Source organism: Prionailurus bengalensis, chromosome D4 (genome assembly GCF_016509475.1).
Source record: "Prionailurus bengalensis isolate Pbe53 chromosome D4, Fcat_Pben_1.1_paternal_pri, whole genome shotgun sequence".
Taxonomy (NCBI): Eukaryota; Metazoa; Chordata; class Mammalia; order Carnivora; family Felidae; genus Prionailurus; species Prionailurus bengalensis.
In genome coordinates this window covers 66817765-66842580 of record NC_057359.1, presented here as the reverse complement: position 1 = coordinate 66842580, position 24816 = coordinate 66817765, and the positions used below count along the sequence as shown (strand labels likewise).

The 24816-nt window shown below is 41.4% G+C and overlaps 1 protein-coding gene across 3 annotated transcripts in view; it reads right to left on the bottom strand.

Annotated features, from left to right (window-relative positions):
• SLC44A1 (solute carrier family 44 member 1) overlaps positions 1–22010 on the bottom strand; it is a 206114-nt gene extending 184104 nt beyond the window's left edge. For 2 of the 3 annotated variants that reach the window (XR_006295036.1, XM_043566211.1), the window contains exon 1: positions 21716–21990. Coding sequence is in view for 2 of the 3 variants with exons in the window: in XM_043566211.1 (XP_043422146.1) it covers positions 21716–21751 (36 nt within the window). In the remaining variant the exon portion in view is untranslated. Of the gene's footprint in view, positions 1–21715 lie in introns of all 3 variants that reach the window. The other variant, XM_043566212.1, reaches the window with a different exon arrangement.
• Positions 22011–24816: the final 2806 nt, after the last annotated feature.

Here is a 24816-nt window from a genome sequence, read left to right as displayed (position 1 = left end):
ATAAAGTAAATAAATAAAAAATAGGGGTGCCTGGGTGGCTCAGCCGGTTGAGCACCCAATTCTTGATTTCAGTTCAGGTCTGATCCCAGGGTCATGGGATCAAGCCCCGCATCAGGCTCTGTGTTGAGCATGAAGCCTGTTTGGGATTCTCTCTCTCTTTCTCTCTCTCTCTCTTCCTCTCTCTCTCCCTCTCCTCCACTCACATACCCTCTCTCTCTAAAATAAAAATTTTTTAAGTAAAATAAATAATAGAAATTCAAAATAAAATAAAAACTTAAGAAAGGAATAACAAATACACTGGATAATAGTGTCAGAATTCCAAAAATTCAAGAAAGTTTACAAAATTGGGAAAAAATCAACAGTTCTAAATTTCCCAGGGAAATTTATATTTTATGTTTTAAAAATCCAACATTACAAAAACATCAGGACAGGAAAAAAGATGACTTAGGGCTTTTGGTAGACTGCAAGGTAATGTAAGTGAAGTTTTTAGAAAGGCTAATTCCACCTTAGGCAACATGAAGAATCCAGAAGGACTGACTTCATCTAGTTTAGCAAGCTCCTTTCTGTGCACCACACTTCAAAGAAACTGTTAAACTAGAACTCATATAGATGAAAGAGACTTGTAAAGTATTTCCAGTAAATGCTGACTTACTGAATACATGCATTTAACTCTGCTCCCTTCCAAAACACCACTAAAATGACAGTAAAGGGATTTAAATATCTGGAGCTTGGGAGCAGGTAGGAGAGAGATAATTGACCTAGAAGTCTCCAAAAGGCTGAATTCTGAGTCAACGGTGGGAAAAGCCAGGAAGCATACCAATTTATGGCACAAAAGTCCCCCAAACCTCAGGAATTAGTGGCATATCTCTGGAACTGGAGAGGACAGTGGGATCAAATGGGAAAATTGAATGAAAGGACGCTTAAGAGCAGATATACTCTGTGTGCAACTGAGAAGCTAACTGCTCCTCATCTTCCCAGAAGGGTTGCAGGCAGGGCACCACACGGAAAACAGAAAACCTAAGTAGAAGTTTACATATTTAAATACTGAGACCAACTCCCACCCAATCTTCTTTTCCCCATTAGGTCCCAGAACTCTGGCAGCCAGACTAATAACACCTTCCTGTCTCAGGAAGTGAAGACAGGAAGAGACTTCTTTGGAAAAACCTGACCAGTCCAAAAGAAGTGACACTGGGCATTTCCCAAGGAAACAGACCACTCTACAGTGAAGCCCAGTCAACCATTCCCAAATGAATACAGTATTTTCAAACAATCTTTTACAGCACTGTACTTAAATAATGAACAGATAGCTAAGATTACCAGACATTTAAGAAAAGCTTTAACATGAATGCAGAGACCAACATAACAAAGTAAGTTGTAAGAAAGAGATGGTGCAGATAGAAAAGTGAATTTAAAAGAAATGCACATGTATTTGCACAGAGATATACGAACAGAAGATGCAGTTTGGTCTTGCAGTTTGAGAGTTCAAGCCCCATGTCAGGCTCTGTGCTGACAGCTCAGAGCCTGGAGCCTGCTTTGGATTCAGCGTCTCCCTCTCTCGCTGCCCCTCCCCCACTTGCAGTCTGTCTTTCCCTCTCTCAAAAAATAAACATAAAAAAAATTTTTTTTTAAGAGTAAAATACCCTTGGAAATTAAGAACTCAGAGCAGAAATAAAAATGCAATGGAAATACTGAAAGATAAATTGAGAAAATCTACCAGAATGTGGTATAGAAGACAAGGAGTTCAGAAATGAAAGAAAAAAATTAGAAAATTAAGGAACGGGGAAACAGATGGGAAGGAATCAAAGAAAATTCAGGAAAAATTTTCCCAACTGCAAAATACAAATTTCCAGACTGAAAGACCTCGTGGTGTTCAGCATAATGGATGAAAACAGATCCTTCCTCAAAAGACACATCACTGAAAAATGTCAGAACATGGAAGATTCTTAAAGATTCCAGAGAGAATTCAACAAGTTTAATACTAAAAAATCAAGAATCAGAAAGGCAACAGAGTCAACAGCCACCCTAAAGACAAAGACAACAAAAGAACAAAACATCTTAAATTCTGAGGGAAAATAATTTCCAATCCAGAATTCTACATCCAACCAAATATAAAATAGGTATCAGGTAAGAATAAAAATATGCAAAGTATCAAAAAAAATTACCACAAGCATCCTTTCTCAGGAGGCTATAGAGGGGAGTATTTTACCAAATCAATGGAATAAACCAACCCAGAAAAGACCACAACAGGAACACTGATGAAAAGAACCATAGGCTTAAATACACAGAGAACTATACCATATTCACAGATATGAAAACTCACTATTGACAATTCTTCCTTAATTGATCTACAGTTGTTTTTAACATTTATTCATTTTTGACAGAGAATGAGTGGGCAAGGGGCAGAGAGAGGGAGACACAGAATCTGAAGCAGGCTCCAGGCTCTGAGCTGTCAGCACAGAGCCGATGCAGGGCTCAAACTCAGAGACCCACGAGATCATGACCTGAGCTGAAGTCGGATGCTTAACCAACTGAGCCACCCAGGAGCCCCAACTGATCTACAGTTTTAACACAAGCTAAATCAAAATCCCAGCAAGAGATTTTTTGTAGATACTGACAAACTGATTCTAAAACATATAAAGGAAGGAGGTGCCTGGATGGCTCAGTTGGCTAAGCATCCAACTCTTGATTTTGGCTCAGGTCATGGTCTCATGGTCGTGAGATCAAGCCCTATGCTGGGCTGGGTATGCAGCTTGCGTAAGATTCTCTCTCCCTCTCCTTCTGCCCCTCTCCCACTTGCGCTGTCTCTCAAAAAATAAAAATAAAACAATGTATAAGGAAAGATAAAAGAACTACAACAGCCAAAAGAGTTTAAAAAGAAGGAAAAGGTTGATGGAATCCCACTATCTGATTTCAATATACAGTAAAAAGCTACCATAAAACAGATGAATGAAACAGAATACAAAGTTCAGAAATAGACCACATGTATATGGTTGATACCTGAGAAAGGTACAAAGGCAATTCAGTGGAAAAGTATAGCATTTCTTTTTCTTTCCTTTCTTTTTTTAATTTGAGAGAGAATGTGTGCACATGCAGGGCAGGGGGAAGGGCAGAGAGAATGTTCAGCCTTTAGCATGGAGCCCGAACAGTGCTCAATCTCACCACCTTGAGATCATGACCCGACCTGAAATTGAGAGTCGGATGCTTAACCAACTGAACCACCCAGATGCCCCAAAAGCATAGCATTATCAACAAATTATACTGGAATAATGAGATACCCATATACAAAAATGCAAACAAACAAAAAACCCACCCTATACCTCAAACCCTCCACAAAAGTGAACTCAAATGGACCACAGACCTTAAGGTCACACATAAAAATAGAAAATTGTAGGGCAGTATGTTATCTAGTTACTTGGCTAGGGAAGAGATCAGAGGGTCTACCTACTCCTAACACACACTGTCAACCAATTCTTTTGTTTTCAGCCTCTTTTCTCACCCATGCCCTTAGTGATCCCTCCGCCTTAGATTCCCGGTGATCTGGATCTGTATTTATGCCATGCCAAGGAGTTTGGAGCAGAGGTAGGTAAGTGCATTTGAATCCACCACGTTGACCAGATTCTCTGGTCTCATTCCAAGCATACACATGTTCTGAACTCTTCGGAGACCTTGTAGTCTGAAAGCAAAATGTTTTCTTCCTCCAATTCTACTTCACCTTCTTCTCTCCTTTCCTTCATTTCCCTTACACAGATTCATGAAATAAAAAAAGCCACATAAACATTTTTTTAATTGTTTAAATAAATTTTTTAAAAGTACATGGGATCAAGGTAACTGGGAATCCAACACACAATAGACTAAGGCAATCCCTAGTATGACATGAAGGGAAATCTCCAATTAAGACCTTTGCAGCAGGCCTGATAAGTAGCCAGCCCGGATTGGAGCTATGGTAGAGAGATCTAGGGGGGGAACTGCAATTGAAAAGAGTATCTGAAGTATCTGAGCTGACTCAAAGAAATTCACACAACTAGGCAAAAATTTAGAGGTGGATCAGTTGTTAAGTACATAGAAAACCAGATAAATAGCCAAACAAGCCAATTATCTCCAAGAGCAACAAAAGCTTATGTAAGATTGATGAAATATTACATGACTCAGCTGGGAAGAGCACTTAGGTAGTCATAATGTAAAGACTGAACACTGATCCAAACAAAATTATGATATGTCTACACAGAAGGGTAATGGGGACAAGAACAATGCACAAAGAATGGGGCAAAGAATGGTGTTGCCAAGACAGCTCAATTTTCACTGTCCATAACAAAGGCCAAAATTCTGCCAAAACCCGAAGAACCAGGAGGCAGCAATATAAGCATATTAGATATACAGAGTGAAGAGCAAAAAGATTTTGTTCAAAGATTTGAAAGTGATGGCCTCAGGGCAAGAGAAAATGGGGGAGAGACTTAAAAAAAATCATGCTAGAACTGTTTGACTCTTTAAAAATATATGCATATATAGCTTTGATAGGAATGGAAAATAAATTTTAAAAATCAAAGCATAAGAGGGGAAAAGAGGCGGAGCCCAGAATAGTACAGGATCTGGAATCATGACCTTTAGAAGTGGTTCTATAAATTAAGGATTTTTTAAGTTTCAAATACACACACACAAACTTGGCACACATTGAAGGCTGATCTCACTTGTTCTATCTTCAGTACAGTTATTCTATCTGGCTGAAAGGTGCCGAATCAGAACCGACAGTAAAGTTACATGGACATATAAGGGCTCAGGCGTGCACAAATGAAGACACTTCTACTAACTGCCTAAAAGCAGAATTAACTATCTCAGGAAGCAGTGAGTTCTCTGATGGAGGTAGTTAAGCAGAGCCTGAATGACGTCCACTTAGTGGATATGACCCCTTGGTGGGATGGGCTGCAGACCTCAAGTGCCTGTCAGTTGTGGGATTCTGTAAAGGAATTCCATGTAATTATCTCCTTTGAATTAGTACCATTCTACAGTAGGGCTAGAAACTCCGGTAGGTGAATAAGCGTAGGCACTTAGCACATGGGTGTCTCTTCCTTCTGTACCACCTCTGCCTTTTAGCTTTGACTTTTCATTTCAAAAGTCTTAAATATATTTACATTTGGTTACGAATCACATATTTTCAGAAGCAGATGAGGTGTAAATACTTACAAAGTAGAAGAGAAAATGCCCATCTGAGTGGGAGAAAATGGGAAGAAAAAAAGATGGTCTGATGTAGTGATAAGAGACAAGAGAAGAATACACTGGGGGCCCTGTGGTTGGTGGCCATGGGACATTAAACAGGTTACGGTACCCAGTCGGGTATGAGTCTCTGGGTGGGACCACACCTCCGGTATGAGACAAGAGTACCTGGGCTTCCTGGCAGGGCAGAAGGACAGAGACCTGGGACTTCAGTCAATACACGTGAATGAGCAGCAAAAGAGCCATCAGAGGTTAGTGAACAACAGAAAAAACACCTTTGATTTGCTCTGTTGTAAATACAATTACTTGCGCTACCAAAGAACAAAAATCACACCTTAGCTTAAATGCTGGTCATTTCAATGCCGGAATAAAAATATTAAACATACCATAGGTACCATCTTTTCTATGGGACCTGCTTCAAGAGTCAGTGTGCCTTGTCTACAGGCTTCAGGGAAGCTTTATTTTCTAGTGAAGGACAGTATTTTTCCTCTCACTGTGTAATAAAATACTATCATACCTACAGACACAATAAATTTATCCCAAAGTTTACTGCACTCCACCCTTACTAGTTAAGAATAGACACAGATCATACTTCAAAAATAATGTCTATGTTCCTTTGGGGCCCTTCGTATTACTAGCTCTTATTTTTAAAAACTAGTTTAGAATCTACCAAGAAATTATCTGTGCTTTACACACTGCAAACGAGTGTAACTTTTGGCTTAAGAAATAGAGATGTGGGGCGCCTAACTTTGGCTTCACAATCCGTGAGTTCAAACCCCGCATTGGGCTCCGTGTTAATAGCTCAGAGCCTGAAGTCTGCTTCGGATTCTGTGTCTCCCTCTCTCTCTGACCCTCCCCTGCTCACGCTCTGTCTCCCCCTCTCTCTCAAAAAATAAACAAACATTAAAAAATTTTTTTAAAGAAAGAAAGAAAGAAAGAAAGAAAGAAAGGAAAGAAAGAAAGAAAGAAAGAAAGAAAGAAAGAAAGAAAGAAAGATGCACATATACTCCACCACTGTGGAAGCCCCTACACCCCTCTGTAGACTGCATACTTCAAGAAGAAAAGTCTCATTCTTGGTTAAAGCCGTACTTAGTAGCCTGAGCGGCACCCCTGCCAGTCAACATTAAACTAAACCAAGAATGTGACTGGCGTGGAATTTCCTCTTTATTTTACCAACATTCTTGATGCTTTTACTTTTTTCTTTTCAGTGCTTTCCCACTGCCCCCGGAGTTTCCTTGTTCCTGTGCCGCAGTCACGGGCAGGGGTCATTTTTACTGTGCTAATTTCCAGCCTTCCAGTCACACTTTGAACAAAATATATAGGATGTGTAGCTCTACCCACTCTGTTCCCAGACAAGAATTGCGAAGATGGGCTAGAAGAGCTTCCATCATGCATTCTGCAATGTGAACCAGTAAAAACAAAAAAGGGAGAGGGGGGAGGGAGTGGAAGGGGGGAGGCAGAAGGGAAGAGAAGCCTCCATTTCTCATAAATCTATCAACCAGTGCTGATTACCTAGCATACTTAGGTGTGTACCAGCCGGGAGGTCTCTAGTTTATGATGTGCTCTTCTTTTTCCCCCTGACTAGCTAATATTAATGTCCTCACCAAGACTTCATTATAATGAAGAAATACATGCTAAGAAGGTTAGGTTCACAATCACTAGAATTAACTTATAACAAACATTTCAGGGGCGCCTGGGTGGCTCAGTTAGTTAAGCATCTGACTTCAGTTCAGCTCATGATCTCGCTACTCATGGGTTTGAGCCCCCACGTGGGGCTCTGTACTGACAGCTCAGAGCCTAGAGCCTGTTTCCGATTCTGCCTCCCCCTCTCCCCAAAATAAATAAATAAACATTAAAAACAAAACAAAAAAATTCAACTAATGGCGTATTGTAATTTTTAGGTTCATTCGCATTTCCCCCCACCATAGGTTATATTTAATAGTAATTTTGACAGGTATCATTAGCATCCTACACTAAAATGTTAGTCTCTGAATACCCCATCCCCCCATCACATATATTCAATAAGCACTTATTGAGGATCTATTATTTGCTTAGCCCCCATAACATCATCTCCACTTTCAATTCTTTCTCCAACAAGACAGCATTCAATCACCAGGTCCCACCTCTGGATGGCCATTTGGAGTGTTAAGTTAAAATGGTAACTGTCCCTCAGGTCTCAGCAGCAGACCCAGGGGAGAGGAGAAGAAAACCCTCAAGCTAAATGGCTGGTTCCCTCTCTGTTGGCCCAGCTGGCCTCACAGTAGTCCAGATTCCCAAGTTACAAACTTAAAGGGTCCTTTCTTGAACTATTAACCCTTCCCTAACTTCTTGGGAGATCTCAAATACAAATCTGAGAAACAATTCACATGAAGGCTTTTATATTATCAAAATATACTTGAGTGACTTGAAATTTATTTACATTGTTCTGCTAATATTTAAAAAAAAAATGTTTGGTTTTTTTTTTTTTTTTGAGAGAGAGAGATAGAGAGCAAGCGGGGGAGGGGCAGAGAGAGAGCACCAGCCATGGAACATAGCACCAGCCATGGAACATAGAGCCCAGTAAGTAGCAGATCAGGGGAAAGTGTTCCTCCTGCCTCTGAGCTCCCTGTTCTGTTTGCTCCTTACCACCTCAAGAGAAACATGCCTTTCTACTTGCTCTTGGCTCACATTCTCAGACTAAACTATAAACCTTTAAAAATTATCACCACAGGGGCTTCTGGGTGGCTCAGTCAGTTGAGCGTCCAACTTTGGCTCAAGTCATGTTCAAAGGTTCGTGGGTTCAAGCCCCGCATCCAGCTCTGTGCTGACAGGTTGCTCAGAGCCTGGAGCCTGCTTCCGGTTCTGTGTCTCCTTCTCACCTCTGTCCCTCCCCTGTTCATGCTCTGTCTCTCAAAAATAAATAAATGTTAAAAAAAATAATTAAAAAAATCATCACCACAAAATAGAATTGCATTTACTTTTAAAATGAAAATATTAAAGTATTATTTGCAAACTTTCACAACTGAAATCTATTTCAACCACCAGTGTCTATCCCAAAATTTTTTTCTTGATGTACAAGTATGGTTAGTTTCAAAATATATTTAATATGCTAGACCTAGAAACTTGGTATCTTCAGAATTTTCATTCAATGCTTGATGTTTTTGGACTTGTCATGAAAATACAAAATCACATGCAAAATAGACTTGAAAAAACATCAGAGCCTAGCAAGCAAGGAATAAAACTCTTCAATATGCTGAGTTGTTAAGTACAATTTCGTTTAAAAAAAAATCCAACTTGTGCCCTGGTGGTGAAAATCTCTACCTTTGTAATTTGATCCTAATGTGCATACTAATCATTTGTGCTACAAAGTCAACTTCAACATGGCCATTTTCTTCACCCTTTCCTTTCTTAGTGCTCTCCAGAGCCTTGTTGGTACTCAGTATTAAATAATACCTGCATCAATTACATTAACCCTTTTGGAGGCCATGGATCTCCAAAGACTGACTAAATAAACATATATTCTTTATTTAAAACTACATTCTCAAGAATCTGAGTTATGGGGGTGGGGGGGGGGGCGTCTGGGTGACTCAGTCAGTTAAGTGTCCAACCCTTGACTTCGGCTCAGGTCATGAGCTCATGTTCGTGAGTTTGAACCCCACATTGGGCTCTGCCTTAACAGTGCAAAGCTTGCTTGGGATTCTTTCTCTCTCGCTCGCTCTAGCTCTCTCTCTGCCCCTTCCCTGCTCACACTCTCTCTCAAAATAAATAAATAAACTTAAAAAAAAAAAAAAAGAATCTGAGTTCTGGGGAAAAGGACACCATTATAGTCACATTTAGTAAACTTACTGCCATGATAGTCCTTTCAGACTTACGATTTTAGAAGAAACTGTACAAGGGCCCAAGAGGAAATGCACAGCAGTTAAGGGTCCCTAGAGCCTGAGATTTATAACCACCACTTAACACAGACCACAGACTCTGCTCCAAACTGTCACCCCTGACCTCTAGTTTGGGGTGCATTGATTTAAAACCAACACCCTCCCCTACACACACACACACACACACACACACTTTATTTTTTTTTCAATATATGAAATTTATTGTTAAATTGGTTTCCATACAACACTCAGTGCTCATCCCAAAAGGTGCCCTCCTCAATACCCATCACCCACCCTCCCCTCCCTCCCACCCCCCATCAACCCTCAGTTTGTTCTCAGTTTTTAAGAGTCTCTGATGCTTTGGCTCTCTCTCCCACTCTAACCTCTTTTTTTTTTTTCCTTCCCCTCCCCCATGGGTTTCTGTTAAGTTTCTCAGGATCCACATAAGAGTGAAAACATATGGTATCTGTCTTTCTCTGTATGGCTTGTTTCACTTAGCATCACACTCTCCAGTTCCATCCACGTTGCTACAAAGGGCCATATTTCATTCTTTCTCATTGCCACGTAGTACTCCATTGACACACACACAACTTTAAAGCGAGGGTAAACAGTACACGCAAACTCTGACTCTAGGTGACAGAAAAGTGGTGTCTGAGGTACATTTAAATACTATTCTAATGTAGTAGTCTTCAGTCCAGCAGAGGAAAAGGAAAGTAGTGCAGTAGGAAATGTACATGCTTTGAACTCCTACAGGCTTTACTCTTGGGGGAACTTGGGCAAACTGCCTATGCTTTCGTGGCTTCAGCTTTCTAATCTGTAAAATGGGGCTAACACTGGTACCCCTCTGAGAGTTGTGAGAATAAAATGAAATTTATTATGAGAGTAGATAGGGAATAAGCAGTCATTACTCATTCCCTAGTTGTCTGCCGTCCTTTTTCATGCCTTTTCCTTCCTCTCAGAGATCACCCATCCCAAAAGCATCTCTATGTATGCACATGACTTAAAGCATTATCTGAAATCCAGTTCTGGGTCTTCCATTGCTTATGGGAAATTGCTAGCTACATGGAGGTATCAAAACTCAGTTCACACAAAATTAAATTCATCTTTCCTTCCCCCACATACTACTCTCCATCTCTACTTGGGATGCCTATCAATTATAATACCCTTCTTCCATTACATGGCATTCTAAACTGGTTTTATGAGGGCATACCCAGATAAGTCAGGAAAGTCTATCCTATTTCAATTCTATAGTATCTCTTCTGCTTCCCATTTGAGAAACACTGGTCCAAGTTAGTGAACAGCTTCCTGGGTGCCATCTGTTTCCCTTTCTCCCAATTCAAGCACAGGCAAGACTGTCAGATTAATCTTCCTTAAGTCACGCTAAAAAACCCTCCATGGCTGCCTATCTCCTTCACCTTCAAATATTAATGCCTTCCCTACATGTAACATCTCTTCTGTCTACTCTAGCCAGGTCTTCTTTCCATGCGGACATGGGACATGCAGTAAGTTAAAGGCTTCCTTGTCTTTCTGTTCAAGGTGTTCCTTTCATTGGAATGCCCCCCCCACCTTTCTACTAAAATCTATCTACTCTCCCACTCTTTCTAAATCCCATTGTTCGGGGTACCTGGGTGGCTCAGTCGGTTAAGTGTCCGACTTTGGCTCAGGTCATGATCTTGTGATTGGTGAGTTCGAGCTCCACATCGGGCTCTGTGCTGACAGCTCGGAGCCTGAAGCCTGCTTTGGATTCTGTGCCTCCCTCTCTGCCCTTTCCCTGCTCGTGTTATTTCTCTTTCTGTCTCAAAAAATAAGCAAACATAAATCAATCAATCAATCAATCAATAAAAATCCCATCCTTCAAGGCTAGATCCAGGGTCATTTCAGGAAGCCCTCTCAACCAACTAGTCCATTCTTTCTTGGTTTCCCCATTCCCTCAATTCTTAAGCACCCAATTTAGCCTCTCGTTATTATTGCTGTTTATTTCACCCTTAGCACTCACCTTTCTGACACAATTTAAAATTTCTGAAAGTCAGGGTCACTTTTCCAAAACCCAAAGAGGATTCTTTTTAGGGGAGGCTTAATGGATACAAGGACATCTGCCAGATTTAGTTTCCATTAATATCATAATGTCTGAGATATTTTCACAGATTGTGCAATTTGCTATAAGCCTATGAGATACGTTTTATTATTGTTCCCATTCTACATCTAGGAAAAGTGAGGCACCAAATGTTAAAGAATGTGGCCCAAATAACCCAGCTGGTGACAGAGCTGAGATTCAAACCCATGTCGTCTGGCTATGCAGTCCACACTCCACAATCAGTGTAAGATGGTGTTCAATTCTATGGATTCTAACAGCCCTGTAGAGTAACACAACAGAAAGGATGTCTTACAAGGAAGGTAGAAGGCCACTTACACATTAAGGACGGGATCATTAAGGGCGGGATGGAAAATGAGACACATAAAATAGTCTAAGTACAACTGAATTTTATACTAAAAAAGAAATTTTACACCAAAACTATTTTGCTTAAAATTAAACTCTTTTGCTATTATAAATAATGCTAAATGGAAAGATTCTTGCATATAGCATTTACTGTACGTTTAGATTGCTAAATAAGGGATGTCAACTGCTTTTTATGGCTTTTAATGTATGTCATCAAATAATGTCCCAAGAGAGTCATTCCAATTTATTCAGCGAATCAATAAAGTACACTTGAGTCAAAACCACATGAGCAATTAATATTCTGTTAACTTCTACCAAAGTTGCAGGTGTAAGAGTGTCTCTGTGCTTTCAGTTAATTTGATTATCAGCAAAATTGAACACATTTACATATTAGTTTACTATTTCCTCTTCTGTAAATGAGCTATTTGTTGCATTTTTTATGAGCTCTTTATATCATAGATATTCTAAAGAATGATGTGAATCTTCAGTTTTATTATTGTTTATACAAAAAAAAAGAAATTAAACAGGAGGGGGGAAAAAAAAAGAAAAAAAGATATCCTAGTATATCCCACTCAGTATTATGACTCCTTAAGTGCATCAGGGAGGGGTGAGAAGAATAGGAAGGAAAAAGAAAATTTTAGGGAAGATACATGAGTACCAAATAGAGATAAATACACACAGAAGTGAGAGGTTAGAAGAGGCAGAAAAGAAATTGTGAGCTACAGGGAAGAGGTTAAACTAACCCACAAGATTCTTTTGGGGATCACTAACTGTGAGAATATTAATTAGCTACTTAACCATCATCCCAACCTTAAATGGTCTTCTTTATCCTGAAGCTCAGAACAGGAAACAGGCAGTAGGGTGGGGGAAAGAGCTAGACGAGGACTTCCGTAGTGGCTTGAGCAGTATTACTGGGAGAACAGGAAGATAATTGTGTGACTTTCAGCTCTGAACTGTGAAAAGTCTTATAATGGAGCTATAAGCAAAATGTTAGGAAACACTGCAGAGGTGTGACTTTATAGGCAGAAGAAAAATAGCAAAACTATGTAACAGGTACTATTGGCGGAATGTGGAGTCACCATCCCCACCCTCCGCACCGCTGTTGGTGTTCTAATTTTGTTCTGGTGTTGCCCCGCCTTCCGCTGGACTCAGGGAAATCCTGGTTAGTCTAAGCCAATTACAGGGTTCTTTGCCTCTCCCTTACTAGAAATTGTCTAGGGATGAGTATGCGGCCCTCCATAACTTCTACTAAAGGAAAACCCCTGGAAGTTGTCAGCTCAGCAAAAGAAGGCAGAAAGAGCCACATGCATCTTGGAATCCTGAGGGCAAATAGGTGAGAAGTGGTCATCCTTAAAATTATTAAAAAAAAAAAAAAAAAAAAGCAAAGAAAAAACTCAGGTCCTTGGTGACATCATCAAGCCACTAAAGTAACCAACCCAGAAGCCACTGTACCTCTCACCTTATGTGAGATTAATCCTTTAATGTTTTAGCTATTTAGAGTTAAGGTTTTTTTATTTCTTACAGCTGAATCACTTTAAGAAGTTCGTAATGAAAAATCTTACAGGATCATTATCATCATCACATGCTACAGAAAAAAGCAAACTTTTATACCTTCACTGCTACTTCAACATCTAGAAATAACCACCTATTTTCAATTTTTGTTTTTGTTTGCTATTTTATTTTACATTATACAAATGTGTCCAGAAATCAAACACTTACTGTTTAACAATTTTCAGTATATATGGCAACTTTAAATATTAGACTAAAAATGGCTCTTTTTAATAAGATTTTTATTTTATTTTTTCTGAGAGATAGAGAGCATGAACAGAGGAGCGGCAGAGGGAGAAAGATCCAAGCAGGCTCCATGTTGTCAGTGCAGAGCCCAATGTGGGGCTCGACTCATGAACCATGAGATCATGGCCTGATCTCATGGCAACCAAGAGAGGGACACTTAAACCTACTGAGCCACCCAGGCACCCCAGACTAAAAATGGCTTTTAAGAATTTCCTTACTAAATAAGTGTCTAAATAGTTGGTTGTAGGATGTTGTAGAAAACAGCTAAAAAGAGTAATATTATTTTCACACAAAAAATAAATTCCAGGGGTTTATCAATTGTTTTTTGAGTAAATCCTATTACACAACTGATATGAAATCAAAAAGTCTATCAAAGGAAAAAAAAAAAAAACTAAGGGGTGCCTGGGTGGCTCAGTTGGTTGAGCGTCCGACTTCAGCTCAGGTCATGATCTCACAGTTCCATGACTTCGAGCCCCGCATCGGGCTTTGTGCTGACAGCTCACAGCCTGGAGCGTGCTTCAGAGTCTGTGTCTCCCTCTCTCTCTGCTCCTCTCCCCTGGCACTCTGTCTCACTCTTTCAAAAATAAATAAACATTAAAAAATAAAAATAAATAAAATAAGACCCCCCACCACCACTAAGTATATTAAAAGATACTGAAAAATGCAAATTACCTTCAAAAATCACCTTTTGAAAAGAGTACCAAGTTTGATACAATGCATATATTCAAAATTGGAGTATAATGCTATGCTATATTCCAAATACATGAGAAAACAAAAAGTACTAAAAGGGAAAAAATATTACCGTGCCAGAAACTTCAACCATTTCCAGAGTGAATTCCCACAGTAGAAATAACAATACCTCTCTAATGACTGAAGTTTTCACCAGTCTAAACACTTTTTCTTTATAACACTACACATAAAGTCCCATCCATTTGTGCCTGCTATAAAAACGTCAGCACTGTAAATCCAACTGGTCCATTATTTGAGTGGACCAGTCTTTTCCCATCCACCTTGACCTAGGAATTTGCACCACACCTCTGTAAGTCTGCTTGCTTCACACCTGAGATATACACCTGCAACACACAAACCGCTTAAGAATGTTGCTGAAGATGCTGAGAACCTTCTTTGAAAGTATTTAACCCGTTAAAAAATTTTTTTGTATTGAATTTTAAAACATCAGAATTACTAAGGTAGGAGTTCATCCACATCCATCCATGGAAGGAAAGAGAACGTTTGTTAATTTGTTCAAACATTCCCTGAGCACCTATCATGTACCAGGGACCAGCCTAGCATAGAGAATAACAGCAATGAACAAAACAGACATGGTCCTGCTCTTTGTCAGCTCAGTCTAGACCAGGGGTCAGCAAACATTTTCTGTAAAAGGCCACAGGGTAAATATTTACACTTGTGGGCCAGAAAGTCTCTGTCACAACTAACTACTCAAGCTTGCCATAGCATGAAGGCAGCCACAGACAATATATAAACGAATAAACGGGATCAGGTCCAAAAAAACTTTGGGACAGGGGCGCCTGAGTGGCCAAGTTGGTTAAGTTTCTGACTCTTTTTGGCTCAGGTCATGACCTCGTGGCTTTGTGGGTTCAAGTCCCACATTGGGCTCTAATGTTGGCAGCACAGAGCCTGCCTGGGATTCTCTCTCTCCCTGCACCCACCCCCATCCCCACCCCTGCCCACTCATGCTATGCTGTCTCTGTATCTCTCAAAATAAGTAAATAAACTTAAAAAAAAAAAAAACAGCTTTGTGGACAATTAAAAGTCAAATTTCATACAACTTTTACTAAATAAATTTATCATGGATTGACCTTTTTTATTAAATATATATTATACATATTTGCATATATATGCATAAATACATACACACACACTATTTTGAGCATTCTTAGCTTGCAAGCCATATAAAAACAGGTAGTTGGCCCAATTTGGTCCATGGGCTATAGTTTTGCCAATGGACCAGACAATATCAACTGTATAATTATTTATTGCTTTAAGCACTCAAAGGGAAAATACATAAGGCTATGAGAATTTAATAAGGAGACATGGCATGGTTTGAAGCATCAAGGGAGGATTTTCCAAAGAACTGAACTGACTTTAAGGCTAGAAATTTAAAGGATGAGTAGCAGCCCGCCAAAGGCCAGGGAGAAAACAGTCTTCCAGACAAGTGAATAGCAGGTGGAAAAAGTCCTAAAAGGAGAAGGAATACAATCTACTGAAGAATCTGTGAGATTGGACCACAAAGAATAAGAAGAAACATGGCAGGAGAGCACAACGACACAGGAGAGACGGAGACCAGCCCACAAAGACTTTGTTGGCTAAGGTCAGAGATTCTGGCCTTTGTCCTAAAACCAACTGGAAACCATTAAAGGGTTTCAAGTAGCACAGGGACACAATCAGCTTTGGATTTTTTAAAGATCACTAAGACTGAAATATGGAGAAAAATTTGAAGGGAGCATGAATAATACATGGAGATCCAGGAGAGAGTTTCTGGCCAGAGATGACGGAGGCTTAGACTGTGGTGGTGGCGGTAAAATTTAGAAGGTAAAATAAGCAAAATGTGGTCACAAGATACGGAAGAATGACAGGTGGGCTCCTGCACATCTCACGTTTCCAGTTTCCATACCAGGATACTGGTATCATTCAGTGAACCAGAGATACTGAAAAAGACATGTGTATGTGTGCAGATTTTGAGTTCAGTTTCTGACATGCTGAGTTTGAGTTGCTTGTAAGATATTCTAGTGGAAATGCTAAGTAGTCCGTTGGATATTAGGATCAGAGGCCAGGACAGAGTTTCTTCCAATTGAGTAATTCAGTTTGGGAATTGTCAGCATACAGATTGTAACTGAAACCAGAAGAGGAGATGCAATTACCTAAAGAAAGGGTATGTTCGCAGTGGTTTTCAACCTTGGCAGCACAGGAGAATTATCAGAGGAACTTTAAAATTTTTGGTGCCCAGGCAGTGACCTTGAACCAATGAAATCAGAATCTCGGGGAGTAGGACCCAGGCATCACTGTTTTTTAAAGTTCTCTAAGCGTTTCCAATGTACAGCTAAGGTTGCAGATAGGACTTAAAACATTAAGAATTAACTATACTACAGAAAGATCAAGAGATTAAGAGACTAGTTTCTAGTCCCAACTACCTGATAATGGATTTCTCTGACCTCAGAGTACTTCATAGCTCTAAATTATAGTTTAGCTCAACAGGAAAGTGAGATAATAGCACTGGTTTATCTCTACTATCCCCCAAAGTCCCAAAAATCGGGGCCAAAGTTACAAAATGGAAATATTTCTTTCTTCTTGGAAGGTAGGAGAGGAAGGGTAGAGGGATATATAGAAAAATAGCTATTAACCAATCACCAGTAGAATATACAATGTGTTATTATAAATATCCTCCCAAGCCAATAACACTTCTAAATGATAGGATTAACACATCAAATAGTATTTGATAGTATCTGTCAAGTCTGAGAACATTCTAGCTAGACTAGTTTTGCTATATTATATGATGTTGTTCCACAGACAGGAACAGCAGGAAGTTCAAAATGGTGGCATGAATTCAACTTGGAAATTCCTTAATTCAAAATTTTATTGAGTGGATCTTTTCTAAAGATAGAGTGAGCTGCAATTTAAGATTTAGGAAGTATGCATGTGAAAACTGAGAAACATAGGATTGCAATCCAGAAGACCAGGGTTAAAGTTTGGATCTGTTGCTCAGGAGCTCTGACTTCAACCAAGGTTTCCTAAACTCCAAGTCTCAATTTCCTTAGCTGTAAAATGAAAGTACAGTCAACTTCAGAGTTACCATAGAAATTAAAACTTGAAAATGGCTGTGGAAAATAGCTATACAAAAAGCATTACCATTTTTACAGTATTTTCCGATTTTGACATTCTTTGGTTTACATATTTTGAGGAGTGGATCTCCTATACTAACAGCATAGTTAGTAAAGAAGAAGAAAAAGAAGAAGAAGAAAGAAGAAGAAAAAAACTGTCCTCATGCCATGACTTTTTTTTCTTTTGAGAGAGAGCGAGAGAGAGAGCATGAGCAGGGGAGGGGCAGAAAGAGAAGAAGGGAGAGAGAATTCCAAGCAGGCTCCACACTGTCAGCATAGAGCCTGATGCGGGGCTCCAATTCACCAACAGTGAGATCATGACCTGAGCCAAAACCAAGAATTGGCCGCTTAACCGACTGAGCCACCCAGGTGCCCCCCATGCCATGACTTTTTTTTTTTTTTTCATCCCGGTCAGACCAAGTCTGCTTTGCTGGACATATTTTAATGGAACAACTTAGTTTCTGTTGGGAAATCCCACTACACTCTTCAAATGCCATTTTTACCATCTGACTTTAAATTCCACAAAGCAGACAGAAACTACAGGGTTATTAAAATCTGTTAAGGAACAGTTAACACACTCAAAAGTTAACCAGTGTTAGTGAAGCACTTGACTGTTTTTCATCACTCCCCAGACAAGATTTAAGAGCTAGAGAAAGACAGTTAAATTTATAGCTCTCTATTTGAGGACCATGGAACACGACAGTAGACAAGTACAATTCCTCCTCAAGTCAGACAAGGGGTGGTTTGTTCAACCAGAAAGATTCTCCTCCATCCTTCTCACAATTTCTAAGGTTAGAACCAAAGGACACAGAACTTCAGAGCACTTGCAAAATCTCCTGGCCTCCGAAGCACTGCTGTGAGAAATAATGATCTAGCCATTAACGACAAAGACTTACAGCAATTTGCTAAGTAATCTTTGGAAAGCCTGCTTCATTCAAACTGGTTTGTCAATGGGAAAGAACATTTCATAAATCTGAAGATTTACAAGTGAACTTTGAAGTTTAACATTACAAGAATAGAAATTATGTCAGGTTATAACAGAACAAACGAATTATGGAGAGTTGGGAATAAATTTTAAGAGTCTTAGGGAAGATTAGTGCTTGTAAAAAGAAACTCAAGACTATCTCACTTTTATGTTCCCTTCAAAGAGATTTTTAGGCAAAGGCTATCAGGGGTTGGCTTGTTTTGAGCAGTTTCTAATATCTGCAAATAACTTGTAGTGGTCACTAATAAAAATCGTAATTAAGAGTTCTATAAGTCCTTGACTCCGTACATATTCTTAAGATTCTTAGATGTGCGTACCTAATACAGCACAAATTATTTTGCCAATAATTTGCTCCTTCAGCAATGAAATGTAAGTTAGTATAGAATGTGACACTTCTTTGATCTAAATCCTAAAACAGGATAATTGTTTCGATGGCAAATTATGATATCCAGACACTGACAAGAAAATGGAAATAACACCAGGACAGATTACAAGAGATGAAACAGTTGGGAAGACCATAAACTCTTTTATGAGAGTCTACAACATAGCAAGGGACTATGAGGAAAAATAAATTACATTTCAAAAGCGAATCCCTACTACAAAAAGGAAACGCACTATATTTACATTGATAAAACCTGCCAGGGCTTTAAAATTGCTGACGATACCACTGAGAAAAGCTAAGCTGAACCGCAGAGTACCCCGAAGCACGTTGTTTTGATGTGCTATGCAGGTTATCATTAGAGTTTGCAGACAAGCTTTTTAAAGATGTTACAGCCACTGCTCCAACTAAAATACAGGCACTGAGCAGAGCACCAGGAGAAAAGGAAAAGCCTGCTCAATTTTGCAAACTGATGGTACCATTGATAGAGTAGGAAGGAATGTAGGAAAGGCAGGTCAATTTTAACTTAAACAGTTTAAATTTGAGCTTCAAAGAAGATGGCTTGGTGGAATCGGTCAACCAGCCCAAGGAAGTCAAACAGCACATGGGTCAGGGCTGGACTCATATTTAATGTTACTTGCCAGCCAGATGTTCAAATGTGTGTAGATACATTCTGTTTATCGACTACTGCTAAGCAACTATTCTGTACAAGGTATGGTGAGGCACTGCAATGGATACAAAGATGGAGAAAACAAAACAAAAGCAGTTCCTATACTCAAGAAGCTTACAATCCAGTAGAAAGGATGAAAGAAACACATTCTGCCTAAAAACACAATCAATCGAGGCCTCTAACACAGGTTCAAAGGGATGTGAAGTTGCATCCCTGTTTTGTTTCAACACAACATAGACAGACATGATATTACTCTAAAACCAAGGATACTCCTGAAAGGGGCGTTAAAATGCCAGCAGATTGGTAACATTTCACAAATGAAGAACAAAGCCAAAATATCAAATTAAAAAAAAAATGACAAGCTCTTTGGCACAAAACCTGCTCCTCAATGCTCCACTGAACACTACAAGTCCCTAAAGCTGAACTTAAAGGCATGTGACAGCTGCCAATTGGTTATAGGAATCCACAGGAAAAAAAAAAAAATGCACCCCTCAGGGTGCATGACATACATCTTGTCTGTAGAACATGGCATGAAGTAAGCAGTGGCTGCAAGAGGAGGAAAACAGCAAAGAAAATGCATGTGACAGACAGCACTCCGAAAAGTAAGATGTGGAGCTAGCCAAATTCAAGACCTGTGATTAAAGCAGAGTTTTGGTCCAGCATCCATCCCTCCCAATTTTAACTGCTCAAGCCATCCATAAACTATCAATAATTTCCTGTCTTAAAGGCATTTCACCACCAAAAGAAGATGTAAAGTAACCCAGTGCTTAAAAGAAAACAGTATCAAAACACCTTTTTTGGCGAAAATAATATGTAAGTAAATGTTAAATGAATAGCACTCAACTAGATTCCCCCCTCCCCCAAAACTCCCTAACCAGTTGAAAGGTATTGTGTAATCCCACATCTTTAACTGTTAAAATGAAAACCCTGGTTTATCGACCGCTCCTTCCTAACATCACTACATGTAGTTTTATTTGTTATTCCAAATGAATGGGAAGGTTTAACTAACTAAACCGATCAGCCTGACCACGATCCTGGGCGGGTGGTGAGGGTGGAAAAAACACGGGTAAGCAAACACTCCAAAAAAGAACTGGACAAATAGGTTGGATACTTGATAAAACATAAATGTCCTCCATTCATCTGCAATTCTAGTCATTTTCTAACAGATCTCAGATTTTCAGAACAAGTATGCAGGTTATTTAAAACTGAGTTATATATAGTCATTTAGCAGCAGCAAAACACTTCTGGCATTACCACAGATGCTAGATCTCTGGAGGAATTTTTTTTTTTTCCAAACTAGCATTTTTCTTCACCAAAAACCAACCAGCCTTTATTTCTAAAAACAAGAGCCCTTGTCTCCCCCAAAACAAACAAATCAAAGACCACAGTTAAATTCTACGCTAATGAAACTGTGAGATTACATCCCATGCATTGTCAGAGCCTATTTTTCATACACCACCACCAGACAGTTTGATGCAGTATTCCTGATTGCTTTTTATCGTATTTGTAAATACACTCACTAATCCACTAAATTAGGTAATTTACAAACAGGTCCTCTCAGTTATTAGTGGCCAGCAGTCAAGTTCTATTACATTTGATCCTTATACAGTTGTCTAAACATTTCCATCCAGGTTAAGGGCTCGGATCAGCAAAGGGAGAGGGAGGTTAGCGAAATTTGGATGGGGGCAGGGTAGACGCTGGGAGAAATCTCTGCATCTCAGCCCTCAGCGACAACATTCAGCCAGTGCCCACAGAAAAACTAAATTCGGCACCTCTTCCTCCTGTTACACTGGCAACAAAGAGGGAGTTTCCGTAACGCTCCCGTCACCCACCAGGTGCCCAATCTCCTTCCCAGCCTAGTCTCAGCGCTCCCGCAGGGGCCTCGGTGTGCGGAGAGGCCGCGGTGCCCGGGGTCAAGGCACAAAGGGGGGATGGGGTGCAAGGCGAGCGGGTTGGATCTGGGACGTGGGCCGCGTAAGGGCTCCCGGACTCGCTTAAAACAGTTGAACCTGGTGTCGGGGGCGGCGGGCAAGAGAAAGGGACAGAATACCTAATGGAGCAGAAACTGGAAAGGGGTGAAGAAGGGTGAAGAGCCCGTGCTGGAGGTACTCCGCCACGGAGCACAGAAAACAGCCGGTGGATGGGCAAAGGGGAGACTCCAAGGAGATGGGAAGAGAGGCGCAAGGCCCAGAAGACGAGGGAACCGGGTGCCACCTGGGGCAGAGAGGAGGCGCCTGTGTTGCTTCTACCTGCAGGCGGGCGGGACGGGCCGCTCAGGTGTGACTGGGAAGAGGAGGCCAAGTCGGAGACGCGCCAGGGAGAGAGCTGGGGGGCTTACTAGGGGCCGCGCAGAGGTGGCTGCGAGACGGCAGCCGCGGAGCCAGCGCGGGGGCACCTGCGGGACAGGCGCAAGGGAGAGGCGGGGGCGGGGGTCTCCGGAGTGCAGGGTGGGCTGAGGGAGGCTCTCGGGCGGCGGGATGCAGCAGGCACCAGCTGCGCGGCGCGGGGGAGGCATCCGGGCGGGCGGCCGGGAGGAGGGAGCCCCTCACCTGCGCGGCGGAGGAGGCGGAGCTGCAGCAGCCCATGGCGGGGCCGGAGGAGCCCGGAGGCGGCGCCGGGCGCGCAGCTACGCCCCGGAGCCCCTCGGCATGCGAGCCGGCGGGCGCCCGGGGAGGGCGCGGCCTGGCCCCGCACGGCTCGGCGGCGGCGGCGGCGGCTCGGGTGGCGGCGGGTACTCAGGAGGCGGCGCGGCTCGGGGCGGGCGCCGGCCACATCCCACGGCGGCGGCGGCGGCTGCGCGGCTCCTGCTCCGCTCCTGCTGCTGCAGCTGCTCCCCAGTGGAAAGGGGCGGGCGGCGGCGGCGGCGCCTCCCCCTGTCCCCCGCCTCCCGCCTCCCGCGCCCAGTCCCTCTCCCGCTCCCTCTCCGGGGCCGCCGCCTCCTCAGCGCCGCGCGCGTCTCCCATCAGACTCCCCGCCCCCAGTGCAGCGCCGAGCCGGCAGCCGGGCGGCGGCGGCCAAAACGAGGCCGGGCCCTTCGGCCCGAGTCGGAGCCTGCGCAGTGCCGAACCTATTTAGCGGTGGCACCGAGGCACAGCGCTGCCTCGGAACAAGAGGTCGCTCGGGGTTGAGGCTCGCAGGGGCTGAGCAGGCTCGCCGCTGAAATGGGGCCGGATTGCTTCCGGACGTGGGAGGCACGGGCGAGGCATGAGGAGTTGCTCGCTGTCCCCACTGGACGCGCCACCCGAAGACCGTAAAGGCATCTCACTGCCCCCACGGTTGCTTTTTAGCCAGAGGAAAGTGTACACAATAAACCTTCCCAGGAGAAGGAGTGAGTGATAGAAAACGGGAGAAACAAGCATCTGTTGCTACTGGCCCCATTTTGCTGATGAAACTGAACCTTGAAGGAAACAGCCTAATGAAATGCACCCCGAGTCGAAATTTTTATGAAGAGCCCAAAATAGGAAAAAGGCAACAAGTTCGCCAGGTCTCTCAGTACATAGCCATATTGGATCTGAACTAAACTTTCTCACACAGGATAGTCCACAAAAAACAATTAACGAGTATTAAGTCATTCATATTAAAAATATTTACTGAGGACATAATAAGTTCCAGTCACTTACAGACACTGGGAATAAAGATAGTTTCTGCTCTCTTACAAGTCCCTGTGGCTAAATTAATACACTGTAGGGTAGCACCAAGTTAGAGTAGGCGTGGTCACTACCTTTAAGAAATTTACAACCCTGAGAGTCCTTGGGAAATAGTGTCAGATGAGAACGAACAGTTAAAAGCTGGTAGTAATAAGGGTACCTGGCAGGCTCAGTCAGTAGAACATGCAACTCTTGATCTTGGGGTCTTTTGAGTTCAAGTCCCAGGTTGTGTGTAGAGTTCACTTAAAAAAAAAAAAAAAAGGCGAAAAGAGGCAAGTGAAAATGTGGCAGGAATAAAACGTAAAGATCAGGTTTAATATTAAGAAAACCAAGTACCAGATGCCTTTTACATGTTTCATTTCATCCTCACAGACAGAATCAGAAAAGAAAAAAAAAAGTTGATTTGCAAAGATGTACAGGAATGAGACTCTAGAAGGCCTGACACGAATGAGAGACAGCAAATTTGAGAGATTACTCGAAGTCTAAGGGGAAAGAAACAGCACAGAAGTAAGCTGACCTTATGTGCATTGAAAGCAACGGAAAGTCGAAATAGGAACCTGGACACAGCTAAAGAAAAGGCCAGAGAAGAATTTCCGGTTGGTGTATTCCAATACTATTTCCTAGGTCTGTGACCGTGGATGAATCACCTTTCTAAACCTCTCTAATCTTCTGTGAAATGCTGATGATAAGATGACCAGGAAGTGTTGTTATCTAGATTAGATAAGAAACAGCTAGAAAGTGGAGCCACACTCAACAAGTACTGCTTGAGATCATCAAACACTTCCTTGACATTCTACCTTTGTTCTCTACCAATTTGATCAGAGGGTGCACCTTACTGCCAGGCTGGTGAATCCTAAGTGTGTTACCAGTAACCATCAGGCCATTATATAGAAGTGGAAAAAATAAAACTTTAAAGGCACTAGTCCCAATTCTGATTATAAACTTCGCAATTAGATTGTAAACTCCCTGAGAACAAGGGAAAGGATTTTCTCTTTTGTATTTCCCTCAGCTCTCTCAAATGTTTGTTGAATTATTCAATGCAGCCAGGAATAAAAAACCTTCCCTTGAGATTTTCCCTCAAAGCCTCAGAGTACATCTTGTTTTTAACTGAGGGAGGAGGCTGAAAGTAAAATTACAGTCTTAAACAAGAAGCCATCTGTCTTCCTTCTTTATAATCAAGGAAAGGGGAGTTGTTTCTCTTAGCAGAGTCAATATGGGAGCATTTCTCTCAGATTATAAAAATCTTTTTGGCTAGTGTAGTTATTCCATGTAGTAGCTAGTGCTTATTTTGTAATTAGAGCTGCAGAACAGATAAATACGTAACAGACCATGGCAGTGCTTCAGGAAAAAAATGTATTTCACTTTCTTGGAGGTCTCTTTCCTAGATATGGATGATGGGTGAATATAATTGAAAGGGAGTACATTCCATCGTGCTTGACTGATATGAACTCGTTTTCCCTTTAAGGGTTAATGGAACTAGGAGTTCTAGGGTTCTGCAAGGTGCTTTGTAAACATACTAATTATGTATGTATGCACCATATATGCATATGAATGTGATGTTTTAAAATTATACCTCGTCATTAGCATAAGAGAAACTAACGGCTCCTGAATTGATATTCTGTACCTTCTAAGGAGAATCTCTTTCCCATCGCCTTCACCCCTAAAGAAGCCCCATAAAAGGAATGATATAGAGGGGGGCAAATTGCTGTTCCTTTTCACTTTCTCATAAACAAGCACGTTCAGCATTCAATGAAATTAAGCTACAGAAAATTCAGAAATCGCGAAAGGTCTTTTTTTTTTCTTGCCAGTGATCAAGGTACTGATCTCACAGCCATGAGGTGTCATCAAGGCAAGCCACTTGGGAAGGGGTTAGTTTATTTTTCTTTTGGGAAGAGTGGAGTTTTGTTTTTGTTTTTTTTTTTCAACTTATGTAAGAACAGCATCTGCACTAACCAGGATAAAATTATAAGGTCTATCAATCTTGGTGCTGCAGGGTAAAAGCA